The following is a 25,259-nucleotide window of genomic DNA, read 5'->3' as shown; positions in this document are numbered from 1 at the left end:
GAGCCCTGTTTGTGCTCATAGCATTTCTTTCAGATAGGCCAGCCCAACTCCAGAGAGACAGAGCAATTGTATTACCTCACCAAAAGGATATTAAAGATTTTCTGAAAAAAAACCAGTAGTCTAACATTTCTGAAACCCACTCGCTGCTAGGAAGAAGTAAACCCTTTTTGGATGGACCTCCCATCTAAAGATTTACTTGATTATGTGAAAAATATAACTCTCCTTAAGACCAGATCCCAGGTCTTAGCTTTCATGCTTTCACAGTTGGGCAGTCTTGATCATCTAGTCCTAATGGTCAGGAAAGTTATTCACGTTTCATACCAGGGCTACATTCTCCAGTTTTGTGGGAAAAACCACCCATGAAATATATATATACACCTATTTCCTTAACATCTCAATGATATCCTGAATTCATTGCAAACAGGCAATACAAACCTTCGTTGTTAGATAAATGGTTGAAAACATAGGAACAAAACCCCTCTGACTTCTTCCTATATGCGATAACTGGATTTAATTTAAAAATCAGAGAAGGAAAAGGGATATGGCAGCAATTTTAAAATATTGAACTTAAAAGCTTTTTCTTAAAAGTCACATGCTCCAGACGAAGCTGTCCCTAGGCACCATTAATGTACTCTTGTGGCAGTTATGCAGCAAATAACTCAAGGTTATTTTCTTTGGCAGCAATTTCAGAGCAAATCTTTGTGTAAAGAATGATTTCTTTTCCTTGAACAATGGGCTGGATTCATAAAAAGTATAATGGGTACATTTCTTTGTTTTTCAATTTTAACAATTAGGAGATATTCATATGTGTGTAAAAATGGAAAGTTGGAAAATAATGAATAGTTGTACTTATAATTAGCATATTTTGATACTTAGGAAACCAAAAGCCATTTCTACGCTTATTAAATGTGCATTGTCAGCTTCAATTTTTTGAAAATTACTAAGTAAAAAAATACTTTCAGATGAAGTGTTGCTTAAGGAATATGTACTGAAACTAAAAGCAAACCCAGACTTTAAAATGTATAGTCCAATTCTTAGATTTCTTGTGCTTGTTTGTGTAATAGTCTTATCAGCACTGAGATATGTGCTAGCCTTCTAGCTTTTAAGAAAAACTTGTGCAAAGATCTCCCATTGTGGATCTGGGTAGTCCAGCTGTATTCATGGCACTGATTCAAGAATATTATGGCTACACAGGACTGGATGCTTCAGCCTATCAGAGCCAAAACTAGCAATAAAGTTAACGTAGTTGGGATCCGTGTGCTCTGAAAGGCTGTGTGTTTGCAAGAACAGGGTCTCATCCAGTGCCCCTTGAATATAATGAACATATTTTCATTGTTTTCAACTGGTTTCAATCCAGTCCTTCCATCTTGGGTGTACAGAGGAAACAGTGATCAAATTTAAGCAGGTATTGAACATAAGCAGGTACTGAAATATTTTTTTCAGATGATAACCTATGAACTGGCTTAGGTTATATAAATAGGGAGATAAATAGCGAAGTCATAGAAATAAATAGGGAAATCAATTAATGACAGGAAGGGCAAGGCAATCCAGAGGCTAACTTAAAATAGCTGAGGCTTGTTGCCCTTTCTAGTAAGTGAAAAGATGCTAGCGTATCCAGAGAGCAAGCAGATGAGGACCATAATTCAGGATTTCTGAATCACGCTGTGGTAGTGCTTGTTTTCCTTCTTTCCTCTATAGAGAAAGACGGAAGAGACTGCTGTCAGTGTTTAGAGCTTGTCTTTGGGAATACGTTCCTTGGTCAATAAATTTATGAAAGCAAACTAATCATTGTGATGATTAGGACCGACAATTTGGTTTTTAAGGCATATTAACATAGATCAATCAAGAATGATGCTACATAATTTGTGTTCTCTTCATACGCCCAGATGAGGGCAATAGCAAGTCTCCTATTGATTTTTATAATTTATCTGGCCCAGTTTTGATGGCTGCTGCAAAGACCAACTCAATTTCCATTCGTTACATGTCCAGATTGTATCCTGCCCCTTCTGTAACGATGTGGTTAACGGTGTGCAAAGCATGATGGTGATCCTTGCCTATTCATGGGGATCCTGTATGAGAAGCTGGAGCATAAAGAACAGCAGGCAAAAATGCAGTTTTGAACCAGTAGTTAGTTCTGTATTTCTATTTGTTTATTAAATGGGATTGACTTTCCAGCCTTGATATATGCAGATCCATAGTAAGCCATTTTGTTCAAAACAGCAGAAATTGCCTGAAAGTAACGGTAGGAAGTTCCTAGGGGAAGGGATGCAACTGTTTTCATGTGACAGGAAACAAAGTACCCCATGGGTTGCTGAAAACCCTCACTAATGTAGGATAATGACTGAAGAGTGTTCCTGTTCTGTAGTAAGGCCGTGGTAATTTGTGTATGTATCTGGTTTTTGTTGTAGGTTGGGGTTTTTTGGTAGATCAAAAACTGAACTGTAAACAAGGGAGAATTTCAGACACTCCTAAAATGTACCAAAGTATTATTCCTGATGCTGAGATTTACTACTCACCTGATTTTCTCATGGCATTTTCATAAAATAGAGCTGTCAATCCCCAAATAATCCAATCACACAAATGTGTTTGAAGTATTCCTTTTATTTTGAATGTATGCATGAAAAGTTTGTTCAAAGTGGAACCAAATCTATCCATTTTATTATATATGTTTCTACTGCACTTCACATATGTCATAGTACTGTCTGTATATTCATTCTGTATTTCCATATGTACAACTCACAGCTAACATAATCTTAATCCCTTTAAAATTTCCTTGAAAATAAATTCACAGATAATCCTCACCCTCTAGTAAGACACAAAGAGAAAGCTCAAGGGGAAATAGGATGTGGGGGAATTGCTGGGGAAAAGAAGTGAAGTCCTCCATGAATTATGCATATACCCATGGCTTGCATGCATCAAAAACAGGTGTGCAGCTTATTGTTATAACCAGGAGAGCCCATGGGTTGGGCAGGACTATAATTCAATTGTTACAAATGGGAAACTGAGGCAAGAGGCAAGTCAATGACTTTCCAAGTTTATTAAGTAAATTTAACATTGTGATTGTGAATTCCTGTCTTTCAGTACGCCACAAAAGTGATGGAATTATGATGATCTTAGCAGCTAATCATACCTTCACACTTCGCTGTACAGCCCAAAGAACAGGGAGGAAAACAGGGTATGTTTCAGTGCAGCTGTCTTTTCTTGTCCCAAATGGAATTTGCCAAATGGCTAACCAGGTTCTCTTCTCTTTATCACCTAAATGGTCCCATAAATTGCAAGTGGAATTTCTCCCCTTTGCCCCCCATGTTGATGCAAGTAGTGGGTTATAAATGGGTGGTATTTGTCTTTTTTTCATAAGATCTTGGCTTCTACTGTGAGGTTCTCCGAAATGGTTACTGTCCCAAAGATGTCTGGAAAAAGTACTGAGCAGAAATAGGAGTTTTATTTTCATATATCGTCAAAGTCAAAACCAGAACACAGCTTCACATCAGGTGCTCTCATTCCCAGAATGTTGGAAAGTTGTGCAAAAAAAAAAGCCACAATCATGATTCAAGGGATGGTGTGGATGCTTTAGAGCTTAATGTTAGCAGTCAATCTGTTTAGCCTTTGATAAAGGAGCTTAAGAGGTGACTACATCATATGGTGTAGTATCTTCACTAGATACACAAATTCAAATGAAAAAATAAGGCAATCAATTCTTCTGTTATTAGTCTTTGGAACAATTCATCAGGACTAACTAGAAGCATTTTTGTCAGACATGCTTTAATCAAACACAAGTTTTACTGTATTTAGAGACTAATTATGGGGCTAAATGCAAAGGAAGTTGAGAGAAACTTAGCTGCCTGTGAGACACAAGATGTTCTAATGGTACCATCTTAGCTTTAGACTTGATGGATCCTCTTTATGCAACAGAACTTTAATTTTCATTTTTAAAAATACATCTTTATAGGTTTCATGATTAGGAAGATAAAACATGAGCATGAGTCACAGCAGTGTTTTCTGAAGGGGATTGGAGATAAATCCTACAGTAACTTGTGATAAACTGGTCCTGGATACTCTAACAAACTGTCGTTCTAAAAGGTGAAAACTGCTCTTTTTTCCAAGCATTTGGATACACAGTCTGAAGATGGCAAGTGTATACAGTATTAGCAACATCACTGTTGATCAAGAGAAATATCTAGAAAATAAATGCTTGCAATCAAAGATTAATTTCCAAGCTGTGGAAGTCAATACCATGTGGAAATGAGTTCTAATTGCAAAGTGAGGTTCCCATTTAATCCAGATGAAGCTGCTGCAAACTTTCCAGCCTGCTATAAAATCCAGACAACTTGCTACAGAGTTTAGGTATGACTTATCATAAGTTACACTGGAATTTGTTTAAGAATATCATAATATTCTTGTATTATTAGAAGAAAAATGTCCTTGTGCAATATATTAAAATTCATGTTCATGTAGCTGGCCAAGAAAATGGCACTGTATGTAAGATTTGAATGATATTATGCAGACAACTCATATACTATAGACAATCTTGGGCAGAGGAAAGAGACCAGAGAAAAATGTAGTGGGAAGGTAGAAAAAAGTAATTCACTGCTTATTTGTTTTTCACAATCTTTTACACATTGTGTTTCTAAAGATTTCATTAATTTCCTATTTCTTCAATTCACTACAAGTATGATCTAGAATAGCTGTGTTCTCTAAAAAATGGCTCTTTTTCTCTAGGCTGTGGAACTGTTACTGTGTTAGAGACTCTAATGTGATGGATTATAAAGAATTTCTGAAGAATTTTGGCATAAATACAGACACAGTTAAAGAAAAAAGCACAAAAAAGGAAGTTCCAGGTATGTGCTCAGAAAAGGAGTGGAAATTTGGGTACTTTTTCTCTTTCCAATTATATAAATGGAAGTATTTCTGTTCGCCTTGATGCATCTGGTTTGCAGTTTTGTAGGACATTGATAGCCTCTGATTCTCAGCAGATACAACTAGGACAGGGAAGAAAAGAAAGCCAGTTTCCTTTGGCCTGGGAAATTCTACCAACTGTGTGTGAAAACTGCCTTTAAAATCAAAAGGTGACAAGTTACATGGGCCAAAAAATAAAATCACCACCACAAACTCATAAACCCCAGATAAAGAATTTGTTACTGCAACTTGGAATCTTGCAGCACTTGGGAACCTCAGTTTTCACCCAGTATTCAATCATACTGAACTTTGCAGGTAATCTTTGTAACAAAGAACTTACACTCTAAGACAGTGACAAAATGGTGAACTTGGACAGGTTGGGGAAGTCAAGGTGACAGTAAGACATTTTTTGTCAGCATGGCAGTAGTTTCAAGCATAGCAGCAACCTAACTTATTGGAGTGTTGGGAATGTCTTTGTAGGCATCGACTCAAAGAAGGATGTTTAAGAAGGATTGACAGTCAGTTTGTGAATGTGTATGGGCAGGTCCTCTCAAATACAAGGGTCAGCATAAGAGTAGATACAAAATGTATTTGTTTGAAATTGCAAGAACCGGACAGTCCAAGGTGGCACGATGGGCTGTTCCTGAGTGAAAAGCGATTGGCATGGAGGACGAGGGCCATGGAGACCCTTAAAATGAAGGAATTAGCTTATGTTTGTTGTCTAGGGAAGGAAGAGTCATTGGTAAGAGCAGGATACGATTGTTTTCCTCAAAGACAGAAAAAGTGTGTTTCAGTAATTCAGTTGTTGGATGAACGGAGGCAGTGAAGAGGTTTAACCCTGTACATGGATGAAAAAGGTTGTGTTTGAGAGGTTATACAGCAAAAATCTGACAGATTTACCTGTAATGTGAATGTGAGGATCTATGGAGATGTGAGTTTAAGAAGGTACGCAAGTTAAGATAGTGAGAAAGGCCCTTCCAGTACATTTAAAAATAATGTAAATCTGTTTGCATATCTTGAAATTTAATTTAGTGTATTTAACAAGGTATTTTCTCCATCACATATGTACACATATGATATTTTGGCAGTAGGATTTTTCATGAGTGTGAGGCTAACTGCTAATTATTTTTCATTTCTTTTTGTTTAAAAAAGAAGCATTTAAACTTACCTTTGCTGAAGAAAGCTGATAAAGACTTACCTGTACCTTGCATTATCTTCAAACATAGTTCTTTCATTTCTACTACTCAAAATTTAGCACTTCATGAAGAGAATTATAGAAGAATAAAAAAATCTATCCTAGTCTAGAAAAGAGAAGTCAGCAGTCCAGAAGTCTGAATTATGATTAACCTCTTCCTGACAAAAAGTCTTCCCTTGGGTGGTAGGAATTATTTTTGAACCAGTTTTAAATAGATGGCCTGATGTTCAAAGGCCCTGCATACCAACAGTTCACATTGGCTTCAGTAGGATCAGAAGAAGCCAAACTCTTTTGAAATCATGAAGTGAGGACATCTAGTATTTTAATAATACTTTTTCTTCTCACCATTTTACACGACCATGGTGTGTCTATATAGAGGTTTGTAAGTTTGTGCAGGGCTATCAAAGATTGCTTTGAAACAATTACTAGAAGTAAATATAACTACCAAAAATAGCGGGGTTTTTTCCCGTGTGGGGTGCTGAAATTGTGGAGAAATAATCTTATGACTTAAGGCTCCTCCTCTTTCCTAGTACATGCTGTACCTAGCATTGTGCATGATTAACCCTCTTAACTAACTTGTCTAGTTAATGGGGCCTGGGACACAACCTCCCCACTCATTCCACCATAGGATGCCTCAGACATTCAGAAACCTTGCTTGTGGGGTGTTCCTGCAGCCCTACCATACTCACAGTGTCTTGAATTCACCTCTTGCCCTCTGATTCCCGGTTTCATCCTTTTCACCCACCTGCTTTGAGAAGTGGAGCCTTGTCCATGTAAAGTAGTTATAAAAAAATTACCAGTCAACATTGGTCTAAAAACAGATTTTAAAATAATCGAGATAAATTAGTGGTAACCTCTCTGGTTCATCTCTGAGGTGCAAAACTGAGTGATATTTGTTTAATAAATATTAGTACCCAACCAAAACTAAATTGAAGCAAGGCAGTTCTAAATGGAATTGAGCATTCACACAAATAATTTTCAAAAGTTTAAATAACAAAAAGTATAGCTTTATTTAAACAGGAAGGAAAATCTGTGTTCAGCAGGCCACTGAGCGAGCAGAGGGAACAGTGGAGGGCATGGCCTAAGCACAACATAGTCACACTTTGGTATCCTTTTCCATACAGAACAGCATTTTGTTTCCTATGCAGCCCCACTGTAATAACCTTTGAAAGAGTTTGGTGCATGTATTCTTTGTGCATAAGGTTCTCAAAATGCCTGTGTCTTGTCTGTCACAGGGGTTGCGGCTATGCTCTTAATCAAATATAACACATCCATAGCAGAATCGTTATCCCAAAGAATGTACATGCCAACAGCCCATTAAGTAGAGCAGTATACAACAAACCACCATCACAAAATGAGCTGCTCAGCCCAGCTGAAATAAATATTCCACAGAATTGGTTTGGTTTTGGTGTGGGTTTTTTTGATGGGGAATCGTTGAGGTGGACTGTTTGACTTACGGTAACTGGAAGCTCTTCCAAGGACTGTGGGAGCTAAGACGAGACAGTGAGACAGGAGTATGAGAAGGAAATGGAAAAGAAAACAGCCTTTTCAAGGTCAATAGGCATGTGTATTATCAAAGGCCTATAAGGACACTGTCTTTCATTTCCTGAACATATATTTTTGGTAGTGGATCATTCTGGAAACATACTGGCAAAGAGAGGGAGTTTCTAGTAGTACCTTCTGATATTAAATGTAATAAAGTTACCTGTTAAGATTGTAAGTTATGTGTATTATGATTTAAAATAAATATGAAATGAAAAACTATTACAACAAATGCACAGATTAGCATAATTTTGAACTACTGATCAAGTTTGAAATACAAGAAAATACAAGAAAGTTGTATTTCAGGTTTGGTTTAGTCTGTTTGTACATAAAGATTTATCCAGTTAACAAAAACAGTCTTCAAGAGTTTTAGATGGCCTTACTTCTTTGAAGTTGACACAGCTGCAGACTTTGCTAAATCAGTTTTCTTAACAGCACTAATCTGCCAGAAAACAAAAGAGAAGGAACAGAAGCAGAAAAAACTTTTTCTACAGTCTTCACCAGCTAAGCATGCCATGACAGAGTGCAGTCTGGATAGTGCTGAGAGGGCGTTCAGAGAAAAGGTAAGGGAGTACCATTAATACTTTGGAATACTTGGACAGGTGGAGAAGCTGAGCCAGACATCACAGGAAAAGAAAATTACCAAGCTTTGAGGCCAATTAATTATACCAACTTCTTTTATGAACAAATTCCGTGCACAGGATTTCTTGTTTGCTTTTAAAGCCAGTTAGCAGAAGCAGCAGTTCTGTTTTATTTTGTGAATTCCAGTCTTGCTTATTAGATTCACAGCATTAAAAACATAGGTATTAGAACTCCACATTCCTTAGGCTAAAACAAAATGACAGTGCATTGAAGCTTGACGGCTAAGGTGTTTCATAATGTGAATTGCTAGATCACTCTGTCAGATCAAAGTAACTAATGACTTACACTGCGTAATGACTAGTTATCATTGTCTGACAATTATTTTCTGACCTGCATGAAATAAATTAGTAGTGAATAGGTGCTACTGCAGAAACACATTTTTTTATATGTGCTCGCAAGCTTAGAATAGAGATTGGAGCTGGAATAGACACAGCAAATGACCTCTCCACATGCCTTTAGAAGTGATCTTAACTGAAGACGGTTGGGGAGTGTGATGGTGGAACGTAACTGTGTTCCACCGGCTTTATGGGAAGGTGAAAAGAAACAACATTTTCCAACACTCACTCTTGTGCCTTCATGTCATGAAAATCCTGACTTTCTAAGAAAAGATAAGCTGATACTGTGCACCAAGACTGCATATTCTACTACAAACTCAATTACACAGACCTGTAATTGTGCTTTCTCAGCCTTGAAAAGACAGGAGAGGAGGGACAAACAAGGCTACAGGGACCTTCAACTTCTTGACCCTTTTTCATCTCATATCTTTGATATGGAGGTCAAGGCCTGGATTGGAAGCACAGTACATCTCACCTTGCAAGCCCTCACAGTCCTTGATGTTTATTTTGGGCTTTCTAAAGTCTTTCTCTACATTATCTTTACACTGTGATTTCAGCAGTTTTGAATGAACAATAATCAGCTTAGAAGCAGATGGGGTACTTGTCAAAAAATGGCGGGGGGAGAAAAGCCTCAGGGATGCTTGCAGTATTCAACAACCCAGTGGGAGCTAACATTTCAGAAAAACAAACCAGTCTTCTTATTGTTTCATGAGCCTTACCAAAATCTGCAGTAAGTCAACTTTCAGGCATTTTACAAGTCCCATAAGCAAACCCACATCCACATAGCTCCTTTGCAATAGCCCATGAATTAAAAAAATAACCAAAGATATGTGTGATATGTTTATACAACAGCTATGTTAGCTATTCCATGTCTTCTAACATTTTCCAGTATTCACTGTGCTAATGACCCATTTTAATTAATGGAACTTTGATGATAGGTTATGCCATGGATGGTTTTAAAGTTACGTTAAGACAGGTGTTATCAAGCAGGCTGATCCACCAAGTATTTTTAGCTCTCAATTTTGAGGCAGAGTTATTATTTGAGAAACTTGTCTGACTTGTCATTTGAGAGTGTGTGATTGGGAATACTGTTTTGTAGTGAGCTTATTAATTAAACATCTGACGGTCAGAGCATGCTAGGGTAACCTATTTGATCAGTTCACAGAGAAGAACATTTGAAAAGTACTTGTAAAAAATGCATTACTGTTTTAAAAGCTTCATGAACTTGGTTTTTCTGAACAAAACACTATAAATTGTATTCATTACAGCTGTGTTCAGCCTATCAGGACATTGAAAAAGCCTTCAGAGCAATTGATGTCAGTCGGAGTGGATTTGTGTCTTTGGATTACTTGAAGTCAGTCATAAATGGCTTTATATTTCCTTTGCCAAATGAAACTTTTCAAGAGCTAATGAATAGGTAAGAATCATATTATTTTCTTAGGGGACATTTTTTAGCGCTGCTGCCTTATAACTTTATTATTGCTTTTTGTGACTACCATCATTAATTCATCTTACTTGTGCCTGTGTTGCAGTATGTATGGCACAGTATGTAAAAGCTGATATAGCTGGGTATAAAACCAAGTTTTTTGCAGTAAGGTATATAGGTTTAATGGAGTAGAAGCTTTAAGGTACTGCTTTCTTACTTCTATTTGCTCACAAATTTGTATTTAATTTCCTAAAGGGAGCATTACTCTCTTGCATTCAAATGACTAGTGATGTGGGATGGTGTGAATTTGCTGGAAGAGCAGCTTCACGACTGTTAGCACCATATTCGCATGGTGACAGTGTGACTCTACAAGCCTCTCCTTTTTAAATATGCTGGTGTGGCAAGGAAAAGAAAGGAAGAAGTGAAACTAAAGTGAATGAATGAACTAATGCTGAAAGCTTTCACTCTGCACTGCTCATTGTCAGTCACTGAAAAAGATTACTGAAGGGACACTTCTGTGCTGCATAATAAAACAATTTCATACCTGGAAGTTTGAATTTAAACTAAAATGAGGCAAAAATCTTTTGAGCTTAGGTTTTGACACTGTAAATATTTTTATTAAAACTGCTGTGAAGGTTGAGAAATCATGCCAACTACTGGATTCAAGTCAATGTACTATTTTACTTTAACCAGACATCTTTGTAGTATTATGACCAAAACTCAAATCATCTTGTGGGCAGTATAGTGTACAGAAGATAAATGGATAGAAAACATTTTCCAGCCCAGCCTCAAGGATCTCAGCAGATAGAGTTTAGGCCACAGGACGTTTTCCAAAATATGATTTCCTGGACATGATCACTTCAGCATATGCTGACTAGCTTCCTAAACTCATATTTTCTTTTTAAAGCCAAAATATTATAGGAATGGATGTTTTTGTGGCTTTTGGTTAAATCTAAACTAGGATCTCTCATGATTAATCTTTTGTACTCAGAAACCAAAAACTGAGGAGAAAACTGCCATAATATACTTTATACTTGTTGGCAACAGTGCCAAGGGCATATGGCCAGTCAAAGAGAAAGGAAGAACAACTTAACTCTTACACAGCATTTTTACTCCAAAATATTGCTTAAGCTTACAACAACAGGACAAGGCACCCAAATCATGCAGAGTGAGGAGGTCAGTAACCAGATCATGCATTATTGCTTAATGATTCCACAATTTATAGTTTAGCTATTTAAATTGTTGGAAGAATAGAGTCATCCACGTAAATAATCACTTGAGTTATTCCTTTCTTTATATGCACTGGTTAGCTGTAAAGAGCTCAGTGCAGATATATGTTTTACAGCAGCAGGTGCTGTATGAGAGTGTCATCTGCAGTAACCATATTGCTTTGTGCATTCAGCAGATAAATCTGATTTGCTTCCAGTCATTCACAGTGTGATATAACAATGATCAACTATTACTTTGTCAAAAAATTGCTATTATAGTTTTTTTTCAATTCATGTCACTTGCTAGTTTAAATCTTAAAGTAAATCTTGCTCTTAAGAGCAGTGGCATAATGGAAAGATTTCTGCATGTATTCTTCCACTGGAGCTTTCTCTAGCATTTGAAAAATATAGTGACATTTTAATGATGCTGTAAACAGAAATGTTCAAGCCTATGTATGCCATATCTCTTAGGTGATATTTCTCAGATAATGTAATACAAAAGCTCCACCAAGTGAATGGAACAACAGCAAAAGTTCCTCATAGTCATCTAATTCTAATAATGAAGTAACGTCATTGTAGCTGATAATAAATGTAATAGTAATTGATGGGCAAGGGACGTGATTTCAAGGTTTTTAAGATTCTATTTAAATAATATGACATGAGATGTGCCAGGGAGCTGTTTATAAGAAATAATACATGACAGCATTTTATGGTTGTTTGAGGTATTTACATCTCATGGGCTCCTGATATAAAATTCAGGGCCTATTGAAGTTGATGCAATTTTGCCTTAGACTTCAGCTAGGATTTCATCCTTGACTGGTTTAGGACCAGATTACCCACACACTTATCTCTCAGTATATGTCCCTACTGCAGCAAGATCAAATACATCAGAGGCAGACCATTGAGGTGTACTTCATTCAAAGGACATCACTCATCTGAGTCCCAAATTCCCCGAATTCCATCACTTCTACTCTTGAAAATTCTTTCACTTAGAAGTAAAACATTCTGAACTTGAGGTTATATAAAGAGTTGCATAAACTGAAGGAATTAATTTCATGGTATTTCAGCATTCCCACGTGAGAAATATTTTGGTTATGTTCTGGAGCTTTCCTATGGATTGTGTCCCTTCACAGGTTGAGGGGTGTGAGTGAAGGGTATTCTTGTTGATGGTTGGGAGCAAATCATACAGATGCTAAGGCACTGATGGTTACAAATTTCTCAGTGGGTAGTATTTTGTAAAGGATTACTATGAGATGATATATCACATGGCTTTACCAGGTATCCATGTTGTTACAACTCTAATCAGTCAATTCTTTTGGAAGTATACTCTTTTCTACTTGGACATAAGCATAAGCATACTTCCAAAAAGTCATGCAGAATTTATTTTTATTACTTTAATAAGTTAGCTGTCCTACTATAGTAGATAAAATGCTGGATTACCACCCACAAAAGATGCACATTTTTTCTGGCCCTACAGTGGAATGATCTTTCTATGCCTTAGTTATTCTACCTGTGGCATCTAAATATTGTACTTACTGCCCTTCTAGCACAGCTTGAAATCTGAGGGCCAGTATTATAACCATAAAGAGCAATTGTTTTGAAATTAAAAAAATACTCCGAAGTCCTTCCTCAGTTTTTATTCCCACTGACTTAGCTTTGTCTAAATAGGGCTTTCTTCAATTTGATCCACGAAACTTAATGCTGGGGAGTTCCTCCCCCACTGCTGCGGCCCCCTTGAGGGCCTGATTCATCCCTTTCCATGATAAAACCTGCAAGAGAAAAGTGCTGTGTTGGCCAGCCACAGGCAGAACTGGAAGAGCTCCATCTGCAGAACGGGGGAAAACCACTGCACCTTGTGGACTGATCAATGGCACCACAAATCATAGCTAGTAATGCCAGACCTTCACACATCCGCATTAGTATTTCTTCCTGAGTTCCCTTCAGCTCCCAGGATTTTGGCAGCTGTCACTGCCAAAGTCTGAGAGGCGATTGTAGGGCTTCTGAGCAAGGAGGTGGAAGTGGAGTGGTCTGTTGCTCTGATTGATGCAGCTTTGGCTGGTTGCTCATTTTCAGTGTAGAATTGCTCTCTACAGTGCGATTTGAGTGATTTAGTAGACCGTAGACATTTGAATGTGAAGGGATCTCAGTTGGGGGCTCAAAATAACAGTTGTTATCTTGGCCTTAATTTTAAAGATCATCTGTTATTTCATACTGTTTGTTTCATATTCATTTATCCAAGACAATAATCAGATATGAAATATCTACCCTTCCCACAGCTTTTTTTAATAACCCGTCCCTCAACAGTATTGTTGGCAAAGCCCTTCTCTGCAGGGAATGAAATGGCTCCCCTGGTGAAATCTGAATGCCAGCACTGCCTCTGTCTTCATTTACCTGGAGTCTTTGGTGCTTGGCCCTTCCCAGCCCCTCTTCTGGGCTCTGGTGCAATTGTGCTGCTTGTGTGGTGGGAGATGCTCAGCCCTCGAGCCACTGAGCCGTGGTACGTGTGTGCTACTCACAGGCAGGACCACTGTAAAAAGTCAGGTTCCCTCCCTGCCCGTTAAATACCCCATGCTGTCAGCTTGTGGTCAACTAAAGCCTGAATGCTGTGATTCTTGTAACTTTTGGTTTTTAACTTTGTTGGCTGAGCTTGAGAAACTGCTGGGTAGTCCAAAAAGTGGAGGTTTTTTGTAAAAGATCCAGGAAGTCTTGCATACCTCCGACTGCATTTGGTAATTTTTTAGCTTTGTCCTATGCATCCTGGATTAGCAAATGCTCTAAACACCATCTGCCACTATTTTAAGGAGCATTAGGAGTTTTAAAAGCTTTTCTGAGATGACTGGAGTAGCGAGTCAGCACATTTCTGAAAATATGTGAGGGATGTAATTGCCTACAAAGCACCATCTGAAGTAGGAGTACGTTTAGCCATGCTCATTGGAGCTTTCTGCATACCATTGAAACTGAATAGGAGATATGCCAATGGTTTGGGGGGTCAGGTCCTTATTGATTTTAAAGTAATTATTCATGAAATATGATACTAGTTAACTTCCCAGGATTTTTAACACAATTTAACACTTCCAGTACTTTCGAAGTTTTCAAATTTGGATACAATGAACATCATAACATTTAAAAAAACCAACATACTATTTCCCTTCGTTAGTTTCTCTACAGTTATGTGTAAATAATGAGAAGGGATGTATTAAATACTTCTCATTCTAGATGTCTGTAATGTGAACGTCTACGCCTAAACTGCTCCTCCTAGACTCCATTTTATAGCCACTGGAGAGAAACAACAGGCAGGATTCACCTAACCAGTTTTAGATGTCTACTTTAGGATGAGATGAATCCTGTCCTGAAAGTGCCTGCTTCTCCCCAGTGACTATAAAGGGAAGTTAGAGTGACTCACTCAGGTGCAGGCATGTACATTTGGTTAGATGAATTCTCTCTTGGGGTCTAGTTCTTCCACAGCTAGACATTTGGAATTGAGAAAATAAGTTGGCTCAGTTTACATATTTAATAAAAAAGAAAAGCTATGCAAGCTTACTTTAATTAGGAATGTTGCACACATTGCTATTATAATGATGATGTGAAGTTCTAATTCAAAATTTTTCTTGGAACGTAGAGTTTTTTTATAAGAAAATCTTTTAAAACTGTTTTCTTTTTAAAAAATCAGTTTTAGACTGAAAGCCAGAGGTAAAATTGCTTGGCAACAATTTTTAGAAAAATTCCGGGATCCTGGGAGCACCTTTGAAAACAGGCAGACAATTCCTATGAGAAAAAAACATAAGTAAGTAGGAAGTTCCTTTTTTATGTGAGTAACCTGTGGTATACATAGTTATTGAAAATGAGAAGTGTATCCACTCGATGGTCACCCTTGATTAAATTAAGTTAAAAAAATCTTTTTGCAGTGCTTTCTCTAAGTGCACTCTTATTTTGAATCCTATCAAACCCCAAGTCTTAATGATGTGATTTATTCTTAGAAGAACATAGTGAGCAAAAGAGGGTGAGACAAGAAAACATTGCAAACACTGTCTTTTTCCCAGAGTAAATCCAGCTAGAGGAGATGAAGCTTTCTCCAGTGACACTGTTCTTCAGAAGCTGCGCAGATACATCCAAGACGCTTATCCGTCTTTAAAGCAGGCATTCCTCATGCTTGATGAAGTAAGAGCAATTATTTTTAGGTGTTGCCTTGGTTAATTACTCTTAGAGCTAAACATTTGTGTCTCGTATTTGCTTCAAAGTAATCTAGTGGTTGCTAGTCTTTGTTTTCTGTTACAGCAGCACGCAGAGTCTGTTTTTCAAGTTACTTTAACATAGATATGTGCAACCGGGGACTAAATAATGTGTAACAACCTCTCTGATAAGCAAAAATTATTGACCTCCTACAATTTCACGGAAGTCATGTTGGCCAGTTCTTTAATCATCCCTGTGGCTGCCTTTGAACTCTTGCTAGTTTTTCTGTATATTTCATGAAATGTTATGACAGAAATGAGAATTGGTGCTTTCATAGAAGTTTCACTGGTGCCAGAAAAATAAATAATATAACTTTCCAGATGCTGCTAAGTGTTCCCCTGTTTCTATATCCAAGGATTGCCTGAGTCCCTTATGCCTAACATCATACTGGCAACTTATTTATGCTTTGATTATATATTATGACCTGCAAATCTTTAAGAGTAACTGCTGCTTATAATTAAGATTCCGCTTCTATTCTGGCATATTTTCTCCATTTCTCAATGTAGGACTTTACTAGAAAGCTTATTCTTTGCTTGTGCTTATTCTTCCCAGTCGTGCTGTGTCAGTGGTTTGTTGTCTTCGTCATTTTACCATTGCATTTGTCTTTCAGTTATCTATGGTCATCTGATGTTTTAAAGTTTGGGGGTTTTTTTCAGGTTATTTGTACACATGTGGATGTATATATGTATATAAATATCTATACAGAGAGAGAGCTGTGTTTACTCTGTTTATACACACACGCACACACAGACACACGTAAATGTACGTGTGTGCATAAAAAGGATGATTAGCACAGGGCTAAAAATCAGCCCCTGCAAGACCTCATTAGAAACAGACCTACTTGAGAATGGGTTATTATCTACAATTCCATTTGAAGGTTTCTGTTATCTGTCACACTTGTTTGATATCTGCCATTTGCATCTGTACTGTTCTCATTTCTTAGTCAAAATGGCATGCCCCTGGGCATAACTAAGGTATACTGTTGCCTCGGGCAGCAGACTGCCCGAGGCCATTTTGCCTCTGCCAGAGTCCTGGACAGCCCTGTTAGTTGCTACTTCCAAGAGAGGGATCCAGATGTGTTAATTTGCAGCTGTTGACATCCCTATGTTGACTGGTACCATTGGTTATCTCACTGTTGGGCATTATATCCTGAATATGCAGGGTTCACCTCCAAACCTGGCTCCGCATTCCCACTCCCCACTCACCCTTCTGCTCAGGGCGGCCTCTGGGCCCAAGTGGATCGCCTCCTCTCGTTGCCTACCACAGTCTATCATCAAGTGTGGTAGCTCCCAGAAAAGCTTTCCTTATTGACAAACTGAAATGCAACACCTACTGGCTTTGACACTTAATGTAGAAGGAATACTATGACAATTGTTCAGTCTCATGTGATCAACACAAGAAATGTCGTCTTGGATGTCATATTTTCTTTTCACACTAGGGTCTGCATAGTAACATTTAGCAAATACTACTCTCCTGCTCAGCTGCTGTCTGAGATAGTTCAACAGAGCAGTGATCTCACCAGTGAACTCATTATTAATGTCTAAACGTGTGAATTTGTAACATTCCTAAGTATTTATGCAACTGTGTGAGTGGGTTTTCTGCTATTATGAAAAACCCATGTAAACCAAGTAAAGACATTTCCTCATTTCTTAGAGTTAACAGAAGTAAGTTTCTTGCTCTTTGTTTTCAGGAGATAGAAATAGATTTGAACTTGAATGTCTTGTGTTCCAGGACTAAAATACATTAATGTTCTTATCTAAAAGTTTTTAATAGGTTCATGCAGCATGCTTCTGATTCTTCATCACATCACTGCCCAGCACACAAGCAACTGCCTGCTCCCTTTTCCTTCCAGCTGACTTTTTTCCTGAATTGTTCTTGACGTGTTGGAGTCTAAAATGCTACTGGTCCCTATCTGTTAATCCATATTCTGAAAACAAAATCCCAACCTACTAGCAGTGCTTTCTAATGTGCAAGCTAGAAATACAATGTTCCCTGTAACTATACTACAAATTTGACTTTAAAATGTTGGTTGATGTTTTATAAAAGGATGAGTGAAGCACCCTTTGATGTTCTTTTGTGAGTCTTGCAATATTTTGTGCTTTACTTTAAAACTTGGATCCTAGAAAAAAATAGTTATACAAGTGTTTCAACACCAAGGAATTAATAATAAAACAACTTCTCTAGCCTCGTAGAATGTTTTCAGAAACATTTCTCCATATATTTTGAAACACAGAAACAAAAAGGTATTAAAAATAATTTTATTCAGTATAAATATTCAGTATAAATTAGTTGAGCTTTTTAAAATTAAAAGTTATTATTGCTATAGATCCTTATTTTTATACGTTCCATTCTATGGAGTGCATTGTTTGATAATTGTTGTTCTTGATCACATGTGGTGTCCCAGTCACCTAAAGCATTGACATTTGTGTCACTTGAAGATGTGACATCATAGTTCTTCCAGAGTCATATTGTTGCATCTCCTGCAAATTTAGAAATTTAGATTTGCAGTATCAAGTTGTAATTTTTTACCTGCATTATTTAATTGTTTTTATTTTAGTCTTTTTTAAAAAGAGATTGTTCATCTGAGGGCAAGGAATTCAAGTAGTATTGGAAAGTCTCCTAACTCAGGTTCTTACTTAAATGCATCAGATTCGTGAGAGAAAATAAAATGTTTTCTGTCCTGTGCTGAAACCTGGCATCAGGTAAACTTCAGAGTGTTCCCAGTGTTGTAAAAGGTTTAAGGGAACATAGTTAATGGTTTTAATATTATACAGAAGATATAAAATACTATAAAATACTACAGAACATGAATAGCTATTTAACATTACAGGCTAAAGGACACCAATTGGTTGTGACTGAGATTTAAATTAAAGATAGGCATTAATATGTGCAGGGTAAGGCTACAGCTTAATCTGAGATACAGCATTTTGGAAAAGAAGAGAGGTGTCATAAGTGTGTACATCCAAATATACCACCTAGCAATGAATATACATCCCCACCGTCCCTGTGCACACAGGAGAAATTACAGGCAAGGCAAATCTCTTTTGATGAAGGGATAAAATCAGTAGAATAGGTAAAGGTAATGAGAATCAGAACTGTGCAGTAATTATTATAAGCTCACATTATATAATATAAACAGAGAGTGCTATCATGTATTTGTAAAAGGTTTACGTTTGCAGTTTGTCACCTGACAGGTAGGCTGTAACTTATGTGACACTGACAATGTTGAGCCTACTGTTGCATAGTTCACTCCAGTTTCGAAAGTAACTTCATCTGACTTTTTCTAGACTTTGGACTACCTTTTCATGTTTAGTTCTGGAATATGAGCTTTTGATAAAGAACTGTCTATCCTTACCAGCTCTATGGCCCTCGTGATATACAGAACTATGTCAGTTTTGATGGAATGTCATGATATGTATGTCCCATGCAGCGGATTGTGTGATCAACCCTTTAGTGGACAGGCTGGATTTTTTTATTACTTTGATTTGCTACATATTGCACTTCTTAAATTGTAGACTCTATTTCTGAATTGAAAGAGCAAATAATAGACTGAAAAAATTAAAGCTCTCAGTCTGGTTGACACAAGCAAAAGGAGCACTGGGCATATCTTCAGAAGTAGTATTGGCATTTTTTATTAGATGGTTTTATATAGATGATATATCACAATGCCTTTCTAATATAATTACATAAAAACTGTTCTTTTTAGCTCTGCAGTATTTCATCAATATACATATATATATGACGACAAAAAGAAAGAACTCACCTAACATTTTATAGGAAAAGAAATCAGTTTCATACATTGCAGTAGATAATAATAACGCCTACAGCATTCAGGCCATGATTCAGTAAGGCATTTTACTACATGATTTTAATTCATTTACTGAAATGGAGCAGTACCGAATGAAATTGTTAACAAAGGCAGAGGTATTTGAGATGGTGGAAAGACAGGTTGAAGAAAGAACTATTTAATCCCCAGCATCTAGAGGCTCCCACAGTGAAAGAAATACATATAAGAATGGTTTCTATTTATACATAACATCATGATTTTTTTGTTGGAATAGACCAGTACATCCCCAGTCACATCACTGATGCTGGACTGACTTAGATAATGATCTGGGCAATAAAATTAAATCCTTTTGAACAAATAAAACTAAACTTGCAAGGTGGCCAAATAAGCAAATGCAATCTGCTAAATAAATCCTGATGTAGTATATCTTAACTCTCCCATATTATCTAAGGTTTGAACAAAATGTAATTTATTTTTATTGTAACAGATATTTCATCTTCATGGGTAAGACCTAGTCATTCTGCACAATTGTTTCTTGTGAAGTACAAGCTATCTTTGTAGCTTCAGTACCAGATTCTCTAACTTATTTACTGGGGGAGGTAGGTATATTATCAGGTTTTGCTTCCATATGATTTAATGCAGTGACAACAGTCTCTAAAGAAAATTCAAATACCAGATAGTAGTTTCACAAGGCCATTATCTTTTGATTGCAAAACTTTAAAGTATTTCCCAGACCAACTGATGAAGTAAATAATTGCTCATCCTCTATATTATTACTGCCACCCTGGATCTCTGTGGGGGACTAAAGGGAAACAGAATTTTCTTAGGGTGAATTTTATGAACAGAAAGATATTTGTCTAGTGCTTAGCCAGGAAAACTGAATCACTGAAGGAACTGTTTACTCCTAATTTTTCTGTTATTGTTCCAAAGCCTTTATTCTACTCTTTCTTCTTCTTTCCCCCCATTATCTTTCCTCAGGTTTCTTTAGAGAAAATAAAGAAACAATTAAAAAAAAAGTAAAAGTTCAGGAACAAATTTAAAATTATAAAATGCAATAGACAGTCATAGAAAAGAGTTGGTATAAACCCATATTTAAAACTCTCCTACATAAATTATGGATATTACTTGCCATGGGAACTGAGGGAAAAACTATGCCTTAAGTGTAGCAAAATAAAAATATCCTGATTCTGTTGCATGAACACATCCATTGCCTATTACCTTACAGTCCAAATGAGTATCCATTGGAATGACAATGTGACAGGACATCAGGCCCCGGATAAAGTTTCTCCCTGAGAGTTGATTCACCCTCATTAACCAGGTCAAGAATGCCAATAGACCCAGCCCAGCAGTATAGCTGATTTAAAGGATGCATACTAACATGCAAAGAAAGCATGAAAAAAGGAAGAGGAAGTCCAAGGACAGTAGGTCTCAAATGTTTTGGATTAACTCACCACTGTCAACAGTCAGAATTTCTCAAGACTCACCATGTACTTACAATTGCATCTTTAACTGAAATCTCTGTAATGACCCAAGCTTTTACACAGCATTTACTCTGGTCTTATGGACAGTCATGGCCATGGACCACATTTGAAAACTGCAGCCCTAGAAAAAGCTGTGCTCAAACATAAAATATTTAGTTGAGTTTTTGCTTGTGGGTCTGAAGCTAATCATGAAGAAAATCCTGCCATAGATCAGTGAGCACTGATAAATGTAGCCTCATGTGCTGTCTATGAATACATTGAGAGCTATATTAGGATCTAATGATAGACATCACTTGATGGACCTTTGCATGGACTTAAGGTAATGGTTGGGAGTACATGATAACAGCAACTTAGACTCGACTCAACTGAGTCAAGTTCACTCAGATCCGGCAACTGTTCAGTCAGACACAACTTTGTGTGAACATTGATTCCACACCAGGTAAAGAATGAAATGCAGTTGATAAACTGACCTGAATGTGAGCTGGTCTGTGCAAAGCAAGTTCACATATCCATTCACTTGTGGCACAGTTTACCAGCAAACTAAATGATCTATCCCAAGGTAATGGAAAGGTCATTGTAGCTTCACTCCCATAGTTTTAGTCTTCCATCCAGTAAATATTGCAGTTGTGTGTTCACTGGGAACTGGAATAAAAGTACTAGATTCTGTATACACAGGCTATTGAAACAGCTACAGAGCTCTCAGTTATTGTAGGCCAAGATGATCTAGCAGTGTAGAATGGCATGTTGGAATCAGCATTGCTTTAGTAAATGTTCACTCTGTTTTATGCATGCTTTCTTTTTTTGTCTTAGAAATGAGATCGAAAGATCACAAGAAATTACCTTTGTCATGTTTTACGTAACTTGGTATTTCAAATGAAAGATAAAGACTTCCAGGAGTTAATTGAGATAATTGATCCAGGACAGACTGAATACCTTGACTACCAGAATTTTTAGACTTGTTTAAAGAAAAAGAATCATTAGTAAGTGTTTACTTTTAACTCTCTAATCATAAGCTCTTTTATAATGGCTGGGGCAAAATGCTGGATTGTGTTTTGGTAAAACGTTATGCTCTGCATACAGTTTTTATCTAAGTTAGTATGTTCACATTCTTTCCAGCAATGGAATAATCATAATCAGCACTTCTAGACTCTTCTTTCTGAACCATCAATTGGAAAGCCATCTCATAGCTACTGGAGGTTTTTGAAAACTCCAGCAGAACCACTAGCTCACGCATGTGTGTACAGCAGAGGAGGAACAGCAGTAGTACTTCGTAGCTTTCGGTTGTCAGATCTGTTTTGCTGATATTTTGCTGTTTCTTGTTTTATCTATTATTCTTTATAATATACATTGGTTCAAAATATATGCTAATACTACACAGACATTCCATATTTTCCTGGGTACAGCTTTGACACCTTCTGAATTTGCAGTCATCTTGTAATGTTTTCCTTTAGAACCATTCACTGAAGGTACAGAGAGGTTATATCCTGAAACCCACAGTCAATATTTCTGTGCAATATGTCCATTTCCTTTGACAGAAATAAGTCAATATTTTTTTGCTTACCAAATTATTCTAAGAAACAACCTAAGCCACAGTTTGCAAATCTACTTCCTAATACTAAGATGTTCATAATTTTTCATAATTTTCAATATCAAATCTCTTTTAGGTTTGCATTAGTATGTCAACTGACTAACTCCATATTTAGCTTTGTCTTAGGTAGTCTGGATAGTGTTTTTGAGACATATCGAAGGAGAGCAGTAATGTCAAGAGAGATACTAGACGCACAAAAAGAAGGTCCCATTGAACAGCCTTGAATGGTGTGCATTGCTTTGAAACGCTTTGATGTTAGGAGCTGAAACAGGCTGCTTTCCACTCTGATGGCTCCAACAATAGCAACATTTGATGCAGCAGCTCAAGTCCCTTCCACCTGGTTTTGAGTAGAATAAGGGTCTGGCTGAAATTCTGGGGCAAACTTTAGTAGTTGTAAAATTAGCATGCTGGGGAAAATGCAAATGCTGACAGTGTCTACATGCACAACTGATGTGCACACCAAGTGGGATTTACAGATTAAGCTGGTTAGGCTCATATTAGAGATGTAGACAGATAACTACACGTTTTTGTCATTTTAAATAAGTGTCCCAAATGAAGTAAATGCTAGCATGAGAGAAGGCAGGTAAAGGAAATGTTAAACATCACAGACCATTGTCACCTTGGGATGAAATACCACCAGGGATGACACGGTAGCCACACATGACGCTGGTGGCCATGGTTTCACACTTTGAGAGTGATTCTGCCCTGAGGAGTAGGTCTGTTCTGGAGTCTGTGCCTGGGTTTGTATACAGATCTTGATGAAAAGCAGCTGCAAGGAAGCCTGAGTGTCTGGGAATCCCTTTGTTTTGTGTCCTGAGTGGTGATGCCAGCTCCATCAATGTGGCTCATCCTGTAGAAAAGGCAGGTTACAGGTTGTACAAATGAAAGAGGATTACAGTTGTACAAATGACAACTTTTTCAAGGAATCTCTTCATTTTTATAATTTCTCAGAAATTATTTGGTCAGAGGAATCTTAAAAACAGCAATGGGCAGAACCGGGACCTGGAACCAATCTAGCCCCCCCAGCCAGCTAAGACAACCCAAGGGGCATCTCCACCTCCTTCCTTTCACATGAAATTTTGCATAGTACAGTGCTTGGTCAGATCTGCAATTATGCTGAGATTTTCTGTCAAAATGTGATCCTGTGTTTGTTTCTTCTCAGAATCTTCTGCTTTTAATGTACTCAATTTACAAGTGAAAACCACTTTATTCTAACTGCCAGTGCTACAGACAGATCCTAAAGCAGGTTCAGTAAACCAGATTTTGTCATTCTCCCCTGTGCAAGCCATTGGCTTCAAATTATGCCCTAAGTTGAGTGCCACTTGCAATTCATTCAGTCCTAGTGGATTTTGTTTTACAGGACTGAAGGGAGAAACAACAGTAAAAGCTCTGTGTTGTTATCAGTCAGTAGACATGCCTCTTCAGTCACTTAAAGAAGCAGATCTATGAAGTGAGGTATACGCTTTCTTGCAGTCACTTTTCAGAACAAACATTTTCAAGGGTAGATTTTGTGCCTGAAGTTGCATCATGCTTTCAAATTAGTACACTAAAATTGTTTTAGTTGAACATAAATTTGTTTCAAATTAGATGGTTCATGAATAGCTTAATGGAACAAACCAAATAAAGAAGCCCGCTCTTCTTGTTCTAGCTTGTAATACTGTAAGTGATAACATGGTTCATTTTCAGTAAGTGTTGGTCTTCCAGCATTAGATTTGTCATTTTAGTACATTTTTTCCTGTGGTAACGCTATCATAGTTTAACCTCGGGGACGCTTTTTTTTTCTTTCCTGCATTACTAATTCATTCAATTGTTAGGTGGAGGAGATCCTTTCAGATAAAATCACAGAAAATTGGAAAGATTTTCGTAAGGCTTTTCAGTCCTATGATCCTAAGTGTACTGGCACTATTAACAGAAGTCATCTAAGAAAAGTCCTACAGCTGTGTTGTCCCTCTTTGTCAGATCAACAATTTATGAAGTAAGTTGATGATGTGTGAGTTGTAACAGTTTTAATGTAATTTATTTTCTTATCATATCTTTCTTCCTGTCTTTTAATATGACAGCTATAGCCGGAGGCATTAAGTATTTTGGTTTGCCTTAAGCACGTAGAAAAGAAAAGGTCGGTGGAAGAGATGCCCCACTCGTCATGTGATCAGCTTGTAAATCCCTTATTTATTTTCATAACAATTCCATGTTGGAAACTCTTGTGAGTTTGACATTATTTCAGCATTTCAAAGGTGAGCCAAGCCTTTTCTACAAAGGAACAACTGATGTGCTGGAGATCGAAGATGTTACCAAACATTATTTAGTATTTCCAAACACAATGTTATACAGAATTAATTAAATTAATGTTATGTCTTTCCTCAGTAGATTGTTGTTGTAAAGAACAAGGAATTGAAATTTAATATTGTCAACATGAAATCTCATTTTCAATATGAGCAGGCTCGCCAAAGTGGGGAGTCAAAAGAGCTACAAGCATGGGGAGCATGGGGTCAAAATATCTATGTCCAAAGAAGAGGGAATTTTATTAGGCATTTTATTGCAATAACATTTCAGTCAGGTTATAATTGGGTCTAATCTACTCTCTCAGGAGCTCTAGTTTTCTCTGCTTACAGCCAGTGACTTTCAGAAAGATGTGGAATTCTTTCCTACCTTTGAAAACATAATAGGAAAATCAAAGAAATAAGTTCCAGTCTGACCCTTACAACCCAATGTCCTGCTGATCATTGTGTGTGAGGAGCAAACACAACAGCATCAATAGGAAATGGCTTTTGGAAAATAATCTTTGATCCTGAAATATGAATGAGCATGAGCGTGATCAGTAAAACCAATTCTACTGTATGCATTTTCCTTTCTATAAATGTCTTAGAGAAAACTTTGGGTGCTATGCATTGGGTTCATAAAAGTCATGTTCCCAGCACAGTGTGTTATA

At 37.2% G+C, this 25,259-nt stretch overlaps 1 protein-coding gene across 1 annotated transcript in view; it reads left to right on the top strand.

Moving 5' to 3' along the window:
* Nucleotides 1-25,259, top strand: part of EFCAB6 (EF-hand calcium binding domain 6) — a 113,843-nt gene that overhangs the window by 25,829 nt on the left and 62,755 nt on the right. Inside the window, 7 exon segments of the mRNA XM_072884312.1 lie at nt 1,990-2,071; nt 3,082-3,175; nt 4,720-4,838; nt 8,069-8,196; nt 9,879-10,027; nt 15,285-15,402; nt 24,145-24,305. Of these exon segments, the coding sequence (XP_072740413.1) occupies nt 1,990-2,071; nt 3,082-3,175; nt 4,720-4,838; nt 8,069-8,196; nt 9,879-10,027; nt 15,285-15,402; nt 24,145-24,305 (851 nt within the window).

Source organism: Ciconia boyciana, chromosome 1 (assembly GCF_034638445.1).
Source record: "Ciconia boyciana chromosome 1, ASM3463844v1, whole genome shotgun sequence".
Taxonomy (NCBI): Eukaryota; Metazoa; Chordata; class Aves; order Ciconiiformes; family Ciconiidae; genus Ciconia; species Ciconia boyciana.
Note: the sequence above shows the minus strand (reverse complement) of the source record. Positions and strands in the feature narration are given on the sequence as shown.